Source organism: Pogonomyrmex barbatus, unplaced genomic scaffold (assembly GCF_055798465.1).
Source record: "Pogonomyrmex barbatus isolate J1 unplaced genomic scaffold, ASM5579846v1 scaffold18, whole genome shotgun sequence".
In the NCBI taxonomy this organism is placed as follows: Eukaryota; Metazoa; Arthropoda; class Insecta; order Hymenoptera; family Formicidae; genus Pogonomyrmex; species Pogonomyrmex barbatus.
In genome coordinates, this window is record NW_028297114.1 from 7062467 (window position 1) to 7079966 (window position 17500).

The window sequence follows — 17500 nt, forward strand, 5'->3', positions numbered from 1 at the left end:
TTTTGATTTAAGTATGTTTTCCACAAAATGAATATATTCCGTAATTTAAAATTTGTAACGTTTCGATTTAAAAAAACTAGTAGGTAACGTCGTGAGTTTCAACGCAAACTTCATTCCGTTGTCTTTGTTTGTTCTCGCTCTCGATCTAAGGACAATTGAAGGTTTAAAGCAGCGCGTGTGTGGACAGTAGGCTCAGTATGCTGTAAAGATTTGTGTTTTTCGTTTGTTGTTTCGCTGAGAGGTGAGGCAATTATTTTATTTTACTCAATTTTTAATTAAAAGAATAATTTATTAAAACTGCTGAGTAAGTTTAAGTTTGTATCAAATTGATCCATTACAGTTTTTCATTAATATACATCTAATATTTACAATATATATATATATATATATACACACACACACACACACATATATAAAATACACATCACACACGCATAACATACGTACATAACTATTGTAACACTTGTATAGGCTCTAATATCTTATGGCATTAGATGCACAAATAGTTACTTAATTTATCAATTATAATCTAAAGGATGAAATAAGATGTATTTATATACAACTTATATGAATAGAATGTATGTTTGTATTTATTTTAATACTTTTAGATTTTAGACATCTATAAATAACATGGAATCAGGATACATAATAAAGGATAACGCGAGGATTACTACAAAAGATGTACCAAACTTAAGTGCATTGTCAGAATGCATTTGTTACAGACCACATTCTAACATTATATGCAATGGTTGTGGATTTTGGACCAGAGGAAGAGTAAGATACCCTTGTTCTCAACATCCCAAGGTTATTAACAATATTATTTTAATATTACATTTCTTTCTTTTTATCCCTTAAAGTAATCTTTCTCAATTAAATATAAATACAGTATTATGTAAACTCTGTAAATTTAAATGACATTGTCAATGCTATTACATTATTATTTTTTTCTTATATTACAGATAGTTTTCTTACATGATCATGCTCAGTGTCCAAGGTGTAGGAGCTATGACTTTATGCTTACAGAGATCTAAAGCAAATGTGACATTATTTTTGTTACTTTGATTAAAGTTATATACTAAACAAGTTAAACATAAGCAAGACAAATACAGAGAAGTTAAAAGTTGCTAATTAATTTGTTTAAATAAAGTTTATTTCTGTTATAACATTAAATGTGAGCAAACGAGTGAAGAAAGAAAATTCTATATACATACATATACATATATATACATATATATATATATATATATGTGTATGTACGTACGACGCGCGCGCGCGCGCGCGTGTGTGTGTGTGTGTGTGTGTGTGTGTGTGTGTATTACATATTACAATTAGATAATAGGTTTTTTTGAAACAGATTAAAGTTTTTTTGTATGTCTTTAACACATGATACTGAAAGTTATAGCCATTCATGTATTTGTTTAAAATATGTTTAATGTCCATGTGAACATCAAGATTAGCTTTTATCTTTTGTTGTACAATATGTTGTATGAACAATATTGATATACATGAAAATGTTACTCTAGATAACGATTTGTCATCATAAATGATAAATTAACAAAATATCTTGACAGTAATCTTAGATAAAAGTGAATAAAACATTTTAAGAAATCACTATTTTCTTAATATTCTAACTTTTGTGTTCTGTCTTTTTTTGCATTGCTTTTAAATAAAATGCCTATATCTAAAATCATATATAAGATCGACGAAACGTGAAATAACTTAATTATTACAAATGTATGCCAAAATATCTTTTTAATTTGATGAAATGTGAGCATATACACTTGTAACTTTATACATAATACATATTATCAGCGAATAAAAACATTTAAAAACAACCAGCAACTTCATCTTTCTTGTTTTTTGAACTGTAACTATAACTTATATAAATTTTATGCGTTACAATTGTAACTCAACATTGATAAAATATAATAACGGGACATAAATCTCAGATTAAATATTACAAATATAATATTATTTACAGCTGTCTTGCATCTGATATCGTGATAAATCTTAAAATGATTTTGACAATTTAAATTGAGCCCGATAGAGAAAGAGAATCAATCATTCGATTTTAAATATTATAAAAATTTTATTTTATGACAACCTAAACTTTCAAATTAGCTGAGATTTAATTAATCTTATCTTATTGATAATTACACTGCATATTTTTAGCTTAAAACTATGCGCAGTGAAGAAAAAAGAATTTTTCCAAATATGTAGTTACATATAACTATCAAATTACGCTATTTCATTTTTCAGCTATAATAAATTGTATTTTTCTTTGTTTCTTTTCGTTTCATTTAGAGATGTTCGAAAGATCTTTTTGAATTAATATTAAAAATAATTAAAGAATTAAAAATATATAAACCAAGTAAATAATTATCCATGTTCCAAGTTAAACAAATACGTGCGCGAACATATTGCATAAAATACGAATTTTAATGATGCAGCATCCTATATTGCATCAATATAATATTGTCTTTTTATCTATAAAATATTTAATTAAATTGTGTAATTGAAAAATCTAATTAAATTTATATGTTGTTTTAAGCTTTACGCACAATGAATACAAATAAGTATAAGTCCCGGTCACAATAGGTGATTTAAGTCTTAAGTCATAAGAAATGGACGAATCATAGTCGAAGATTAGGAGAATAATCGACTATGATTGGTCAATTTCTTATGGTTTAAGGCTTAAATCTATTGTAGATCGGGATTAATGGGTCTGTTCTTTTTAGCTGAACTGGCTATACTAGTTCAGAGTTTATCTTTCTTCTTCCAGTGTAAGAAAGAAAGATAAACTGTGAACTAGTACAACCAGTTCAGCCAAAAAGAACAGGCTTAAAATATGCCTGTCATCCCCACTATTAGTTGCATCTCGCATCATTTTTTCGAGCTATTTTGCTTTCGAGTGTTAGTAGTCTAGTTATATAGCAGTTTGTGGTTACATGCAAGGGTCTTTAACCTAGCTTAATCTTAAGTTTTAAACGAAAGTGTAATCGCTCGCAATAGACTTTTAAGTACAATACTGTACTTTCGTGAATTTTATTATGAATACTGAATGATAATTATTTGATAATTGTTGTTTGAAAAATTGTTATTTTATTATTGCGAGTAATAATAATAGAAAAATTATATAGATTCCATGGCATTTCCACTAAATGATCAGGTCTATACGAAATCCTTTACTCCCAGAGAGTACGAGGTAAGTTATTTTGATATAATTGAAGAAAGAATTGAGAGATATGGAAATTATAAATAATATATATATATATATATATATGTATATATATATATATTTACATTATTTATATACATACACACCACACATTGTACATATATATATATATATATATATATATATACATATGTGTGTACGATGTGTGTGTGTGTGTGTGTGTGTGTGTGTGTGTGTGTGTGTGTGTGTGTGTGTGTGTGTGTGTGCGCGCGTGCATATATATAGTATATACATATTATTTATAATTTCTGTATCTCAATTCTATATTCAATTCTATATTTATATATATATATATATACATTTTTTTTAAACATCAATTGTAGGTAGAGCTTCTTTATGCAGCGAAAGAAAAGAATATAATTGTTTGTTTGGGAAAAAATTCTGAGCAAACCTTCCTATCTATAAAATTGATTCAAGAGTTTGCTACAAATAATAGAAGGTAACAATAGTTAGTAATAGCATTTTTGTCTGTTATAATAAACTATGTTAACAAGATTGTAGTTCTAGCAAAAATTGAATTTAATTGTACAAAAAATTCTCGTAAAAAATAATTTCTAGATTATCCATCTATAAACAAAAATTTTAACATACACACACACACACACACACACACACACACACACACACACACACGCACACATTATTCAAATGTGTTCTTCAATTTACATAGATTAATAAGCGAAGGTGGAAAACGGACAGTATATATATTAAATGATCAAGATAAATGTACAATAATAGGAACTTATATAAAGCAATTAACAGATCTGAAAGTATTAGCATGTGATTCTGGTATACTTGAGGAATTTGATAAAAATTTTCAAAGTTTTCACGTAAGAGAAAATGTTCATTATCTGTTTGTTTTTAATTAAAGGAAAATTTATTATTGACATTTCCTCATTGATTCTATTATATTTTATGTTACATATAGGTATTAGTTGGAACGCCAAAAATCTACGCACAACTAATATCAGAAAATAAACTTTTACCATGTCACATAAATCTAGTCATAGTGGACGAATGCCACAAATCTATTGAAGATAACAATCTAAAGTTTGTTCTTCAAACTTTTTTGTTGTATAATAATGTTCCTAGAATAATCGGACTAGCGGTCCCAGTGTTTAATTTGACACAAGAACCTGGAAGATTAGGCCTAGAGATAGAAAAAGTAGAGGCTACCTTTCAATGTGCGGTAGAAACCGCTAATGACATTCTTTCGGTAATACGGTAAGTTTAATAATTTGCTAATATTGTTCTTACAAACTGACAATGTGAGAATTACTTTTAGTTATAGTCCAAAACCAAGAGAGTATGTTGTGGAATATGATAAGGGAGAAAATAAAGACTTGTATAATATGCTTAAAAGCTGTGTATTACATGCTATTGAATTTTTACGTGATCATCGGTATGATCCAATGGAGATTTATACCGAAGAATTTTATGAGGATATTCAAAAAATTCCCGACCCCATACAGAAGCCTTTCGAAATGATGCAAGATTTTTTGCACATATTAGAAACTCTTGGACCGTGGTGTGCAGATCGCGCCGCACTGACTTTACTATTTTTAACAGAAAAACTGAAGATTAAAACCCCTTATGAAAGGCATTACCTTCTTTTAAATATGATGACATCTGTTTTTATAAAAATACGGCAAGTATCGTAAAATGATGACAACGTGATATCGATACACGCATTTAAAGAGCTTTAAATATCAACTTACTAAATTTATCAAATTTATATGAATTTTATAGTGCTCTTTGTGATAATGAATTTCAACATTTATCCGAGAGAGAGAGGATATATCAATATAGTACTCCAAAAGTTCATCGACTATTGCAAATTTTAAAAATTTACACTCCTTTTTATACCAAAGAGGCTAGTACTCCAGAGAAAAAGATAAGCGCTGGTAAAAATCTTTTCCAATCCGCTTCTAAAATATGTATAAAAAGTGTACAATAATATATTTTTAAGCATGTTAAGAATATATATTTTCTTTAGATCATGTATTTAATTCAAAGAATTGTATCACCAGGAGTGATAAAAATATCTCTTTCTCAAGAAATCAGGAAAAATCTGCACAATTGAAAAAGTTTGGAAATAATTGGAAGTCTAACATGGATGACAATTACAAAAGGACTTTCAAGTCGCAACGTTATCCCTGTAACAATACAGATCCTGATCTGCTCTGTGGAGTAATTTTTGTTGACAGAGGATTTACAGCTAAAGTTTTATTTTATCTATTAAGCGTATGTATAAAATTCTATGATATTCTATGACAATTATTTTATTTATTAAGAGTATGTATAAATGCTACGATAATTATATAAAATATCCTGTAACTTGTTAATTATTAATTTCTCATAGGAAATATGCAAACATGACGAAGATTTGCATTTTTTATCACCTCTCTATACAGTTGAAAGAAACACCGATGACATTGGTTACTCGAGAGATTTGGAAATGGAACATAGAAAACAGGAAGAAGTGTTAAAGCGATTTAGAATTCACGAATGCAACTTGTTAATTGCAACTTCAATTTTGGAGGAAGGTTTGTGAAAACTTTTTATCACCCGTTTGTATCGGGCGCTGAACATATATAGTAACAAACAAAAAAAAATGTGTATTTAAACATACATATATGTTTATATATTTTTTATTATCATAAATTTTATATTATTTTTACTTTTTTATATTTGTTTACATTCTTTTTCAAATTTTTTCGAAATGTGTATCATAGATTTGATAGATATCCTCCTAGATGTCCTCCTAATAAGATATATCTTGCAGGCATCGATATTCCAAAATGCAATTTTGTGATGAGATATGACTTTCCAAAGAATTATCAGTCTTATATACAATGCAAAAGTAGAGCAAGAGCCATAGATGCCTTGCATGTATTATTGGTATCACAAGAAGCATCTAAAGAATTTATATGGCAATTAGCTCAGTATCAATATATAGAAAAGGTAAAATTTATAAAATCTGATTTTCTATCTAAAATCTGATAATCTATCTTGAATAAAATTTTATAAAGCTTTTCTGTTACCTCAGCGTAGTCGTTCTCAAATTATGATGTTTTAAGCGGGAAAATATGCGAGAAATTTTCCTTGCTACAACGAAGTTTAGTTAGCTTATTTCTTTCCTTTTCCGTATGCCATTGTTTGCGTTTGAGAGTATATAAATTAATGAATTATTTCAAGAATTCCTTGTTATTTCATGTTTTTCTTTTTTGTAGTAAACGCATTACGCATTATTATACATTGTTTATCCTATATTATACTGATATTTTTAGATATTTTGTGTTTGCAACAACTGTTTATTAATTTATAGAAACGTGAATGATGGCACGCGGAAAAAATTATTTTTATTTCGGCATATATAATACAAGAAAAAGATTGGCACGATTTCTCGCATTTGACATCGCAATTTGCAATATGGCTGCAGTGAGAGAAAAATAAGAATCCTAATTAATTCATTTGTATTCGGGCTTGTCTTTTCAATTTATAGTATTTTGCAAACGTTTTACTTGATTTATTCGTAAACTTCAGTGCGTACCAGTTTTCTTATCAACCTTTAATGTGGTTCATTATCTCTGTGCCAACCTCAGTTGAAAATTGTAATGGAAGAGCATCAATCTATTTTGTAGACTTTATTATTAAAATGTTCTAATAAAGAGCTAACTGAGGAAGAAGAAAGTGAAGCAGACATATATGCTACGATGATACCACATTACAAACCGCTTGATGGCGATGATACTCCTAAAGTAACTTTTAATTCTGCCATTTCATTAGTCAATAGGTAACATAATATTTTACATCATTAGTGATTGAAAAACAGTGTTATAAGAATTGTTGAAAACATTTAAATTGCTGGTATTAATGTTACAAATCATATAGGTATTGTGCAAAATTACCAAGTGATACTTTCACGAGATTAACACCAGAGTGGTCTATCAAAACCGTGGATGTTCAGGATACAAGGATGTACATTTGTTTCCTGCGACTTCCCATAAATTCACCGTTGAAATATGTAGTTACGGTAAATAGCTATATATGTATATAGAATATATAAAAGACTATGATGGATAAGGGATGTTTTTTTTTTATTATTTATTTTATTATTCGAGACAATGTTTGGTGGGCAAGAAGATCACGAAATGAATTATGCATCTTTAATTTGTAATGTTTTAATTATATCTATATACATATAATATATAGTATATATAAAATATTACAAATGATATATAATATCGCGCGATATATGGCGCGCGTACACATATCACATTCTTTCTTCATATTATAATCTATTTTTTTGTAATTTTAAATTCAAGTTGTACAATGAAACAAAATACGTTGGATATTTATTTAATCTTGTCATTTACTTTCTTTTACGTAGCTTACGTAGAGACTAGTACACATTTTTTCGTCTCGATTTTTATTTTTGTTCTCGAGCAATATGAATGCTTTCTCAACACTCTATTTTTTTGTTAAGAAAAAATGAATTTCATTTTTGTGATTGAACCAAAAACTGCAAAAGAGGCAATAGATTTAGAGAATATTCTTTTACATATGACTATTTATATATACTACATTTTTTCTTTTATCGCATTTTAGTCGTATCCGATGCCGAATAGAGCGATGGCCAGACGTATGGCTGCTTTGCAAATGTGCATCGATTTACATCGAGAAAATGAGATAGATGATAATTTGTTACCTATTGGAAAGGAAAATTTTAAAGCCAAACCTGAAGATGCGGAAGTACCTGCCTTGCCAGATGAAAGCAGAGCTGACTTTTCAGAAGCTAGGCCGGGGACAACAAAACGGAGACAATATTATTATAAAAAAGTTTATATCATTTTTTTCAAACTTCTATTCTTTCTTTCTCACAATTCAATAGATAATTATTTAAAATTTATATTATTTTTTTCAGACTGCCGAAGCATTAACGGATTGTCGGCCAATAGTAGGAGTACCATCTTACCTGTATCATATTAATATGATATTAAGTTGTCCTTTACCCGAGGAACAAAATACGCGAGGCAGACGTATTTATCCTCCTGAAGAATCCGCCATTGGATTTGGGATACTTACATTAAAGGAGATACCCAAGGTGATAATTTCTTACATTTGTTGTTTTCGAGCTTTCCACTCATTTTCCTATTTCTTCATAATAATTCTTTTAACGTGTATGCTTATAAGTTCTTCTTCTTGTTACAGTTGTGTCCGTTCCCTATTTATACTAGATCAGGTGAAGTTCACGTGCAATTAAAACTTAGTAAGGAAACTGTAATTCTCGATGAGATCCAGATAAAAAGAGTCGATACTTTTCTTAATTATACCTTTACAAATGTTTTGAGGCTACAGAAATATCTAATGCTTTTTGATCCGAACGCTTCCGAGAATTCGTATATAATCGTACCGGTAAAAATACGTAGGTATAAATATATAATATATATATATATATATAGAAAACGGATGTAAATCTAAAATATTTTATTCGTTCAAGTAAAATCTGTAGAAAATTCCAAATTATAAGCAAAACCTAAAAAAAATTTTTTTCATTTTCAAGATAAAAATTATAAAGATACGGATAAATTCACAGATTAGATTAGACGATTTCTATAAGATAATATAGATTTCCGATCTTTCGGTTATTAAAAATTTTTATTTAAAAATAAATTATGTAAAGAAATGCTATTGCAAAAATGTTTTTATGTAATTCTGTAACGTTACATTGTATATTTTTGAAATAATTATATTAAAAAGCGGTGTATTCACGATTGCAGTTTGTTCTACATTTATTATATAATTTCGTTTGTATCTTGCTAGTAACAAAATTCGGATCTTGTTAGTAACAAAATAATTCTGATGGTACAAATATATCAAAATCGATTTTTCATCTGTTTTTTTTTTTTTCATTCTTGCGTTAGAGATACAAAATCTTTTAAAAAGAATTTATTAGAATCTTTGTAAAATATAATTAATTAAAATTTAATTTTTTAGTTACAATATCAGAAGGATCAGATGTTAGAGTAGATTGGAATTTTTTGGAATGCATTTATCAGAATCGAAATGCAGTGCCAACTAAAGTTCCGGAAGAAGATAGGAAAAATTTCAAATTTGATCCATCTAAATATTACGATGCTGTAATCATGCCATGGTATAGAAGTCAAGACCAACCACAGGTATATATTTAAATAAATATAAATGAAATATATTGAAATATAAAAATCTTTTGTCTATTTTATGATCTTTTGCGGTATTTTTTTTTTTTCTTTCGCTCCCTCAGTACTTCTATGTAGCAGAAATATGCACAAACTTAAATCCAAAGTCTTCTTTTCCCGGACATGATTATAGCACTTTCGAAGAATATTATTTAAAAAAATATGGTATACAAATACAAAATCTGGAACAATCGTTGTTAGATGTCGATCATACATCAGCTAGATTAAACTTTTTAACTCCTAGGTAAGACCCGTGAAGTGACCATTTATCGAGACATTTTCAGTATTCCTTAGAGAAAAAAAAGAGATCATACTCGATGATTTATTTATTCCAGATATGTGAATCGTAAAGGTGTCGCGTTGCCTACAAGTAGTGAAGAAACGAAACGTGCAAAAAGAGAAAATTTAGAACAGAAGCAGATCCTTGTTGCTGAATTGTGCGCTATTCATCCCTTTCCAGCCTCTTTATGGAGACAAGCAGTCTGCTTACCTTGCATATTGTACAGAATTAATGCTTTATTGCTCGCTAATCAGATACGGTGTCAAGTTGCACACATGATAAATTTGGGACAGCAAGATCTCAATTCAGGTGCATAAGAGCTTGAAATTTATATACACATTTCGAAGAGACAGATATTTCTCAATAATGATAGAGTTAGAAATGTAACAATTGAAATGATTCAAATGAGATTAATATTTAATATTTGTAACACGATAAATTATTTTAGATTTCGAATGGCCAGCGTTAGATTTTGGATGGAGTTTGGCCGAGGTATTGAAAAGATCGAAGGAAACGGAAAAAACAAAACAGAATAAAAATGAAAATGCACAGGACAATTCATCTTTGGACAATATGAATGCCAGTAAGTGTCAGAATATTACATCTAATCGAGACACGAATAATAAACAGTACACATCGTGCGACGAAATTGAAATACAACAAATACAATTGGAATCCGATGATGCACATGGAGCCGGTGAAGCGGAAGAAGGGATTACCGATGAGCAAAAGGATGACGAGCTGGAGATTGGTACTTGGTCAAACGATATGGCATGGTCAAACGAAATGACGATAAATTGTGCGGATTATGACGCGGACGACCTGAAATCGTTTCCTCTAAATGTAACGGTCTTACCGCAAGACTTTGGTTGGAACGACATTCGATACGGTTCACCAACGTACGAATCCGATTTCGATGGTTATGAGTCGGATGATATATACAGTGACGGATTTATCGACACATCTGACGAAAGTGAGGATGAAAGTAGAGGCCTGAAGATTTCTTACATGGGAGAAAATGTCGCCGAAGCTGTGGAGGACGAAAAACAGATATGTAAGCAAGAAATCAACAAAAAAATTTTGGATCTTTTGGAAACGGAAAAAAATTTTGATAACAATTGCTGGATGTACGCGGAAAAGGACGAAGAGTCATTACTCGCGAAACACAAGGAAGCACATTATGAGTTTGCTAAGAAAAAGGAGCACGATATAATGACCGACGGTACTTTCATACCTTGCACTTCTGACATTACGATTAAAAGAAAAAATTCGTCAAGTTGCCAAACCGAAAGCGATAAACCGAATTATAAATATAAAGATTACATAGAGAGTGTAGTAAAAAGATTTACCACGGAAATATTAAATAGAAAGATCACCGAGTCTACTCGAATGGCAAAAAAAGAGATAAATAAGGCAAGTGAAAGAAATTATTTAAATAACGGTCTTTTTAGTTTCGATTATCAACCAGAATTAAAAGGCCATCCAGGACCAAGTCCTAGTCTGATTTTGCAGGCTCTAACAATGTCTAATGCGAATGACGGTATTAACTTGGAGCGGTTGGAGACGATTGGCGATTCGTTTCTCAAGTACGCTATAACTACGTATTTATATTGTACATATGATAATATTCACGAAGGAAAGCTCAGTCACTTGAGATCAAAACAGGTGTGTTATTATTACAAGAGTGTTCACTTATAGTAAATATTATCGACTTACGATCGTTTGGACGTATTTGACCGTTACGTTTGTTCAAGTTACTAATTTGTTTTAGGTCAGCAATCTAAATCTTTATAGACTCGGTAGACAAAAAATGCTCGGTGAGAGCATGATAGCAACCAAGTTTGAACCACATGACAATTGGCTGCCTCCTTGTTACTACGTTCCCAAAGAACTCGAGCAAGCGTTGATCGAATCCGGTGTTCCTTCCGCTCTGTGGAATCAAGCTGATATTCCTACCTTGCAAGCTGTGAATCCTACCGAAATAATACAACTCGTTAAAGAGACTGAGGAAAAACTCGTGATTATGAAAAGCGAATTGGATAAAAACGAAAGTAAATTGTCGAACAATTTAGATAATTTGCGATGCTTCATCCCTTATAATTTAATTACGCAGCACAGTATCCCAGACAAAAGTATCGCGGATTGCGTAGAAGCTTTGATAGGAGCATATTTAATCGCATGTGGACCTCGTGGAGCACTTCTTTTTATGACTTGGTTAGGTATTCATGTTTTACCTACCGAAGAGATTTGCATGATAAGCGAAAATGAACCGGAGGAACGGATACCAGGTAGCACACCGTATGTAAAGGGAATTAATGAATATAGCGAAACTACCTGGACACAAGTGAGTACTCGATTCCTTAGAAAATCTCGCGGATAGTAAAAAATGTGTCCAACTACCGATAGTTGATTTTCAAATTATGCTACCGAAAGAAACGCCACTGCGAAAGAATGATTTTTCACGTAAAATTCGCGTAAACTTTCAGAAGTGTAAGTGAACGGTGTAACGTAATTTCAAGTGGGTTGTATTGTGATATAAGATATTTTAATATAGAATATTTTAATATAGAATTTTACGGTAATTTCTCTTTCGGCTAGTAAGATAATAACAAAGTTTAGTTATAATAACGAAATATAATGAAATTTTAGAGAATATTATTACGCATGCGATATTCTTGCAAATGGAGAAAAATTGATTTCAAAAAGTAATATACGTCTTATTCCACGACATGTTTTAGATACAAATATACAAATTTATATACAAATTTTTTTTTCTTTCATATTTACGTCATTATTTAAACCAAGTTTATAAAATTTGATTCTTCATCGACACATTTCAGATTCGTTACGGAAAGTTGGAAGAGCCACTAAACCCATTACTCCGTTACATTCCTGATCCAGAGAGTGAATTATATATGATGCTCGACGGATACGAAGAATTAGAAAAAAGTATAGGATATAAATTTCGTGACAGTAGTTATCTTTTACAAGCATTTACGCATGCCTCTTATCAACCCAATAGATTAACGGATTGTTATCAACGTTTGGAATTTCTTGGCGATGCTGTATTAGGTAAACGTATCGATTAATCTACTTTCGATTATCAAATTTCATTAATATTACGATTTCATTACAATTTTACATGCCTTATATTTCAGATTATTTAATAACCAGACATTTGTATGAAGATTCCCGGCAACATTCGCCAGGTGCTTTAACAGATTTAAGATCCGCTTTAGTGAATAATACAATATTCGCTTCTTTAGCGGTGAGATGCGGTTTTCATAAATATTTCCGTCATCTTTCTCCCGGGCTAAGCGTGGTAATAAATCGCTTCGTCAGAATACAGGAAGAGAATGGACATTCCATCAGTGAGGAGGTAGAGATTGTTATAATCGTTGTTATTATTAGAAATTTGACAGTGATCATAATCTGCGAGAGACAACGAAGCATTTTTTTTTTGTAGATAAAGAAATTGCGATCCATGTCTAATAGCGTATATTAAAACAGTTGCTATTCTGATAAATATATATATATATATATATATATATATATATATATATATATATGATAAATATAAATATAACGTAACACGTATCGAATGTCGTGCATTTTAGTACTACTTGATTGGCGAAGAGAAATGTGAGGAAGCTGAAGACGTAGAAGTTCCAAAGGCATTGGGCGACGTTTTCGAGTCATTAGCCGGTGCAATTTATTTGGATAGCGGAATGTCCCTCGATGCAGTATGGAGCGTTTATTATACAATAATGAAGTCAGAAATTGGTAATATATCTCATTTAAAACAAATGCTTAAAATATCTGATCAGTTTATTAAAGAAATACTGTATAATTACAGAACAGTTCAGCACAAACGTTCCCAAATCTCCAATTCGCGAATTATTAGAATTAGAACCTGAAACAGCAAAATTCGGTAGGCCTGAGAAACTGGCTGATGGTCGTAGAGTTCGGGTAACCGTAGATGTGTTTGGTAAAGGTTCATTTAAAGGAATCGGGCGGAATTACAGAATTGCGAAATGTACGGCAGCTAAATGCGCTTTAAAGAAATTAAAAAGCAAAGTACAGAACTATCCAAAACAAAAGCTATGACGAAACTTGTAATTATTAAAAGAAAAGAATATACAATAAATTGTTTATTTTCAAGAAATTATTAATTACTTTTTATGTCTTAAAATAATTACGTTCACGAATGTACTTACAAACTCTTGCAATGTTAAAAGTAATATTTCGCTGTGTAGAATGTTGTATTGGTGCTAAACACGCGCAATATTCTATATGATCCAAATTTTTTTTTATATATGATTCTAACAAATCTAAATGATTCAAACGAATCTTAATGAATGAATGTTTTATTCGAGCCTAATTGTGTTAATTGTAAATTGTGTTAATTGACGATTAACGAATTGGGTATAATATGAAACATGAATAACATGAATAAATAAAATATTCATATGTGATATGTTTGATAATAAAGTATAAATATGAGAAGATGCGGTAGATAATTAAAACCGTTTTATTTAGAACGATATATACGATGCATCAAATACAATATTCAATCTTATTTTTGACAGTCGATCAATTATTTTTATTAGTTCGCAAAATATATTCTTTCTCTCTCTCTCTCTTTTTTTTTTTTTTTTTTTTTTTTTTTTTTTTTTTAAATAAGATCTCATGTTGTAAGATCTCTGTTGTCATTTTCTCTTCGAATCGCGTTTATTGTTCAAAAACACAATCACGTTTCCTCGCTATTTTAATATACTACAATATCAAAATACTTTAAGAACACGTATTACGTTTACGTTTAATTTTTTAAATTTTATTTTTTGTCGGTTTGTCAAAATATTTTACATCATTATCATTATCTCAAAAGTCACTCTAGTCACGCTAGTGCTGTTGATCGTTTTATAATCTTTAATAAGAAAATCTTATATATAAATAGCTGAAAATAATTTGAAAATAGTTATGTCTTATAAAGTAATTATATTAGATCGCACTAACTTTCTTCCTTTGATCATTTTTCACAAATTTTTCTTAGAATAATTTTTTATAAGATATTTTTACCACAAAAAATGCTATTTAAAAACAAAGCTTTTTTTCTGTTTTCAATAATTCTGTACGAAACAATTGCAAGTTAAAGCTAAATTTTGCATCGTTCATTATAAAATTAAGCTTTAATTCACGTACGTGATCAGTTTCTGAATTAAGAAAGAAAAGTGGAATAGTTTACATTTACTTTCGTAAAAAAAAAGATGTACATTATATCTGAAAATTCGTATAATTTCTTACTTTACGATTAAAGTATGTACATGAGCGAAGGAAAAATAACTAAAGTAGCTCAAGAGTCGATACAAGTTGAAAATATCACAAAAATAATATCAAAATAACAATACGGATACACATAATATTTATAAAATAACATCAATTCTCTCGGTATTATTTCTTTTGTTATAAGATTAATACTATTCAGATACTATTCATAGAATAAGTACAATTTGACTAAAGGTACACAACTTATTGTAAGTTTTGTAAGAGAAAAGAAATAAAACGTTTTTTAATGATTGAAGTTTCCTTCCAAGCGGATGTAAAAACTAAACATATAGCAATACCCGAGTAACTCGTTTACATAAAAAAAGAGATTAGTAATATTTAGTACGAAAAACAATTTTGCGATATTTAAACGTTTTTAAATATGCTACAGCGGATAATAAATAAGACGAAAAAAATGAAAATATTCTTTATTTGAAAAATTACGATAAAATTACGAAATTACGATATTCTTTCCTAGAAGTATGCATTTAAGATTATACAGATTACGTTTGTAATATTTCGTATCGCATTTTTTAATCGAAAAATACTGGTCTATCACATCGAATGAATTATCTTTTTTTTTTGGTACCTAAAATCAAGTATCTAATCGACTGTAAAAAAGCGCTATAGCAGGATCTTCGTACTCGGAAGTCATTAAAACATCCCGAAATTTATCAAGTAGCTGTAACAATTGAGATCTACGAATATTTTCTAAATACATAATCTCTTCCAAGTGATAATCACCATCAAAATAACCAAGACGGCACAATCTATCCAATAATTTCCTATCGTCAGAGGGAATATCATAATCTTCCGATTGATAATCATATAATGCATCCTGCTCCTTATCAGTGAGCGACAATTCCTCTTTGATTTTGATAGGTGTTTCTTTCGGTGTTTCATTCAAATTCCATGTGCTTTCGCTTTCTTCTATCGCACTTGCATCACGCGTCCCTTGATCTTTCGTATCCTAACATCGCACAAATCAGAACACCAAAGAAAATTTAAAAAAAATTTACCGAGATCGAAATATCGTAATATATAAATTAGGACATCGAGTTATAAAAGAATTACACAATTATCAATATTATCAGAATTATATTCAATTAGATCACAGCCTCCCGCGCGCATAATTGCTCCGATCGTACAATTAAATATTTGGATATTTCAATTTCGGATATTCCAATTTTGTAACAATAATGTAACTTAAGAACATCACGTTCGAATATTCCAAGCACAGTAACGTATTTATATCAAAATAATAAGCTATGCCATCACTTACCAAGGATAAGCGTCCGTATATCGTCGGTATATATCGTACATATGTATGCAACTGTAGAAGCAAATGATTTTTTAGCAGCCATATGATTATCTTTACTAATTGCGTTTGCTGTTGTGGTTGGCTCAAGGGATTTAACTTTTGACTAATCGAAGTTGGTAGGGAGAAATCACTGATTACCTAAAATCATACAAATATAATACCAAGTTTTACCCGTGCTTAATATATATAGTTCAGAGTTTTATTTACGTATCAACCGCTTGAAAATAAGAAAATTAATACGTAACAAATAAATATAAAACTGAACGAATAAACGAATGAAAATAATCGCAAAGCATATACCTGAAGTAAACAAATTCCTGGAAAGTGTTCGGAAAAAGAATCTAGCAACTGACTATTCAAAACAGCATCAGGAGAGACAACGTAAACGTTGCTTTCGCAAAGTGGATAAATTATCGTAGCTTTTGCCCAGTAAACTAAATGGCCAGCTAGCTGAAACACCTGGGCGAGTGTCAGATCCGAATCCGCAGCTAAAGTTTGTAAACTTTTCAACGGATTATACATCTGAATGAAACGTTTAAGCGCAGGGGAACAATCTATTTGCAACGATTCTAACAAATCTAATGGTTCAGTTAACAAAAGTATGCCATGGTAAGGTCTCAAGCTATTCAAACACCTGTAAAATGGATACGACGATACAATTACATTCGAACACATGTCGTTTGTAAAATTAGGATACAAGATCATTTCAGTACAAATGATAAAAAAAAAATTCCTTTTTTTTTTAAATAAATGTAAACAAACGAATTATCACGAGAAAAGTGTTGCGTATATTACATTTATTAAAGGTACAATTTCTCGTAAAATGTTAGGCTGTGTTCAGAGAGCGTATTATTAACGCTATCGTATCATTTTATCTCAATTTATATCCGACGAGCGACAAAAAAAAATAGGACAACGTTAATTGAGCGTTAATTTTTTGAACGCAGCCTCAGACAGTTTTTCTAATTAATCGAAAATTAAAATTCCTTCGTTTGGATGTACATTACATCACTATTTTTCATGCTGGGTGTAACAACATTATTATTCAACAAACCTGTCTATAATTTCGGGATCTATAAGCAATCCTTTTTTGTGCGACTGATGAACTTTTTGTG

General features: G+C 30.1%; 3 protein-coding genes across 6 annotated transcripts in view; 2 read left to right on the forward strand and 1 right to left on the reverse strand.

The window, feature by feature from the left end:
* Nucleotides 1–1835, forward strand: part of LOC105429781 (uncharacterized) — a 9409-nt gene extending 7574 nt beyond the window's left edge. The window contains exons 1-3 of one of the 2 annotated variants that reach the window (XM_089074866.1): nucleotides 145–241; nucleotides 609–804; nucleotides 960–1835. In XM_089074866.1, coding sequence (XP_088930992.1) covers nucleotides 631–804; nucleotides 960–1031 — 246 coding nt within the window. In that variant the 5' untranslated portion in view covers nucleotides 145–241; nucleotides 609–630 and the 3' untranslated portion in view covers nucleotides 1032–1835. Of the gene's footprint in view, nucleotides 1–144; nucleotides 242–608; nucleotides 805–959 lie in introns of those variants that run through there. The other variant, XM_089074867.1, reaches the window with a different exon arrangement.
* A 954-nt stretch (nucleotides 1836–2789) lies between these two features.
* Dcr-1 (Endoribonuclease Dcr-1) lies at nucleotides 2790–13904 on the forward strand. 2 transcript variants are annotated; one of them, XM_089074880.1, is made up of 24 exons: nucleotides 2790–2913; nucleotides 3141–3205; nucleotides 3562–3677; nucleotides 3909–4068; nucleotides 4167–4462; nucleotides 4524–4886; nucleotides 4988–5142; nucleotides 5235–5482; nucleotides 5601–5784; nucleotides 6024–6202; nucleotides 6883–7034; nucleotides 7133–7274; nucleotides 7850–8080; nucleotides 8166–8345; nucleotides 8453–8666; nucleotides 9239–9420; nucleotides 9525–9703; nucleotides 9795–10048; nucleotides 10188–11404; nucleotides 11511–12083; nucleotides 12580–12811; nucleotides 12898–13118; nucleotides 13357–13522; nucleotides 13596–13904. In XM_089074880.1, the coding sequence occupies exons 2-24, from the start codon at nucleotides 3146–3148 to the stop codon at nucleotides 13844–13846; spliced, it is 5955 nt and encodes a 1984-aa protein (XP_088931006.1). In that variant the 5' UTR covers nucleotides 2790–2913; nucleotides 3141–3145; the 3' UTR covers nucleotides 13847–13904. The 2 variants fall into 2 exon arrangements, with proteins under 2 accessions (XP_088931006.1, XP_088931005.1); XM_089074879.1 differs by lacking the exon at nucleotides 2790–2913 and having other exon boundaries at nucleotides 2921–3205.
* A 1572-nt stretch (nucleotides 13905–15476) lies between these two features.
* Nprl3 (GATOR complex protein Nprl3) overlaps nucleotides 15477–17500 on the reverse strand; it is a 3669-nt gene continuing 1645 nt past the window's right edge. For both annotated transcript variants that reach the window (XM_089074883.1, XM_089074882.1), the window contains exons 5-8: nucleotides 17440–17500; nucleotides 16686–17019; nucleotides 16347–16523; nucleotides 15477–16034 (exon numbers count right to left, since the gene is read on the reverse strand). The exon at nucleotides 17440–17500 is cut by the window's right edge and continues 158 nt beyond it. In XM_089074883.1, the coding sequence (XP_088931009.1) occupies nucleotides 15660–16034; nucleotides 16347–16523; nucleotides 16686–17019; nucleotides 17440–17500 (947 nt within the window). In that variant the 3' untranslated portion in view covers nucleotides 15477–15659. The remainder of the gene's footprint in view (nucleotides 16035–16346; nucleotides 16524–16685; nucleotides 17020–17439) is intronic.

What these genes read in the sequence shown, in the direction of transcription:
- Dcr-1 (XM_089074880.1), top strand. Translation starts at nt 3,146, where the DNA reads ATGGCATTTCCACTAAATGATCAGGTCTATACGAAATCCTTTACTCCC. An exon ending in GACATTCTTTCGGTAATACG is followed by an intron (nt 4,463 to 4,523) that starts GTAAGTTTAATA and finishes AATTACTTTTAG; the next exon opens with TTATAGTCCAAAACCAAGAG. An exon ending in AGAGAAAAAGATAAGCGCTG is followed by an intron (nt 5,143 to 5,234) that starts GTAAAAATCTTT and finishes TATTTTCTTTAG; the next exon opens with ATCATGTATTTAATTCAAAG.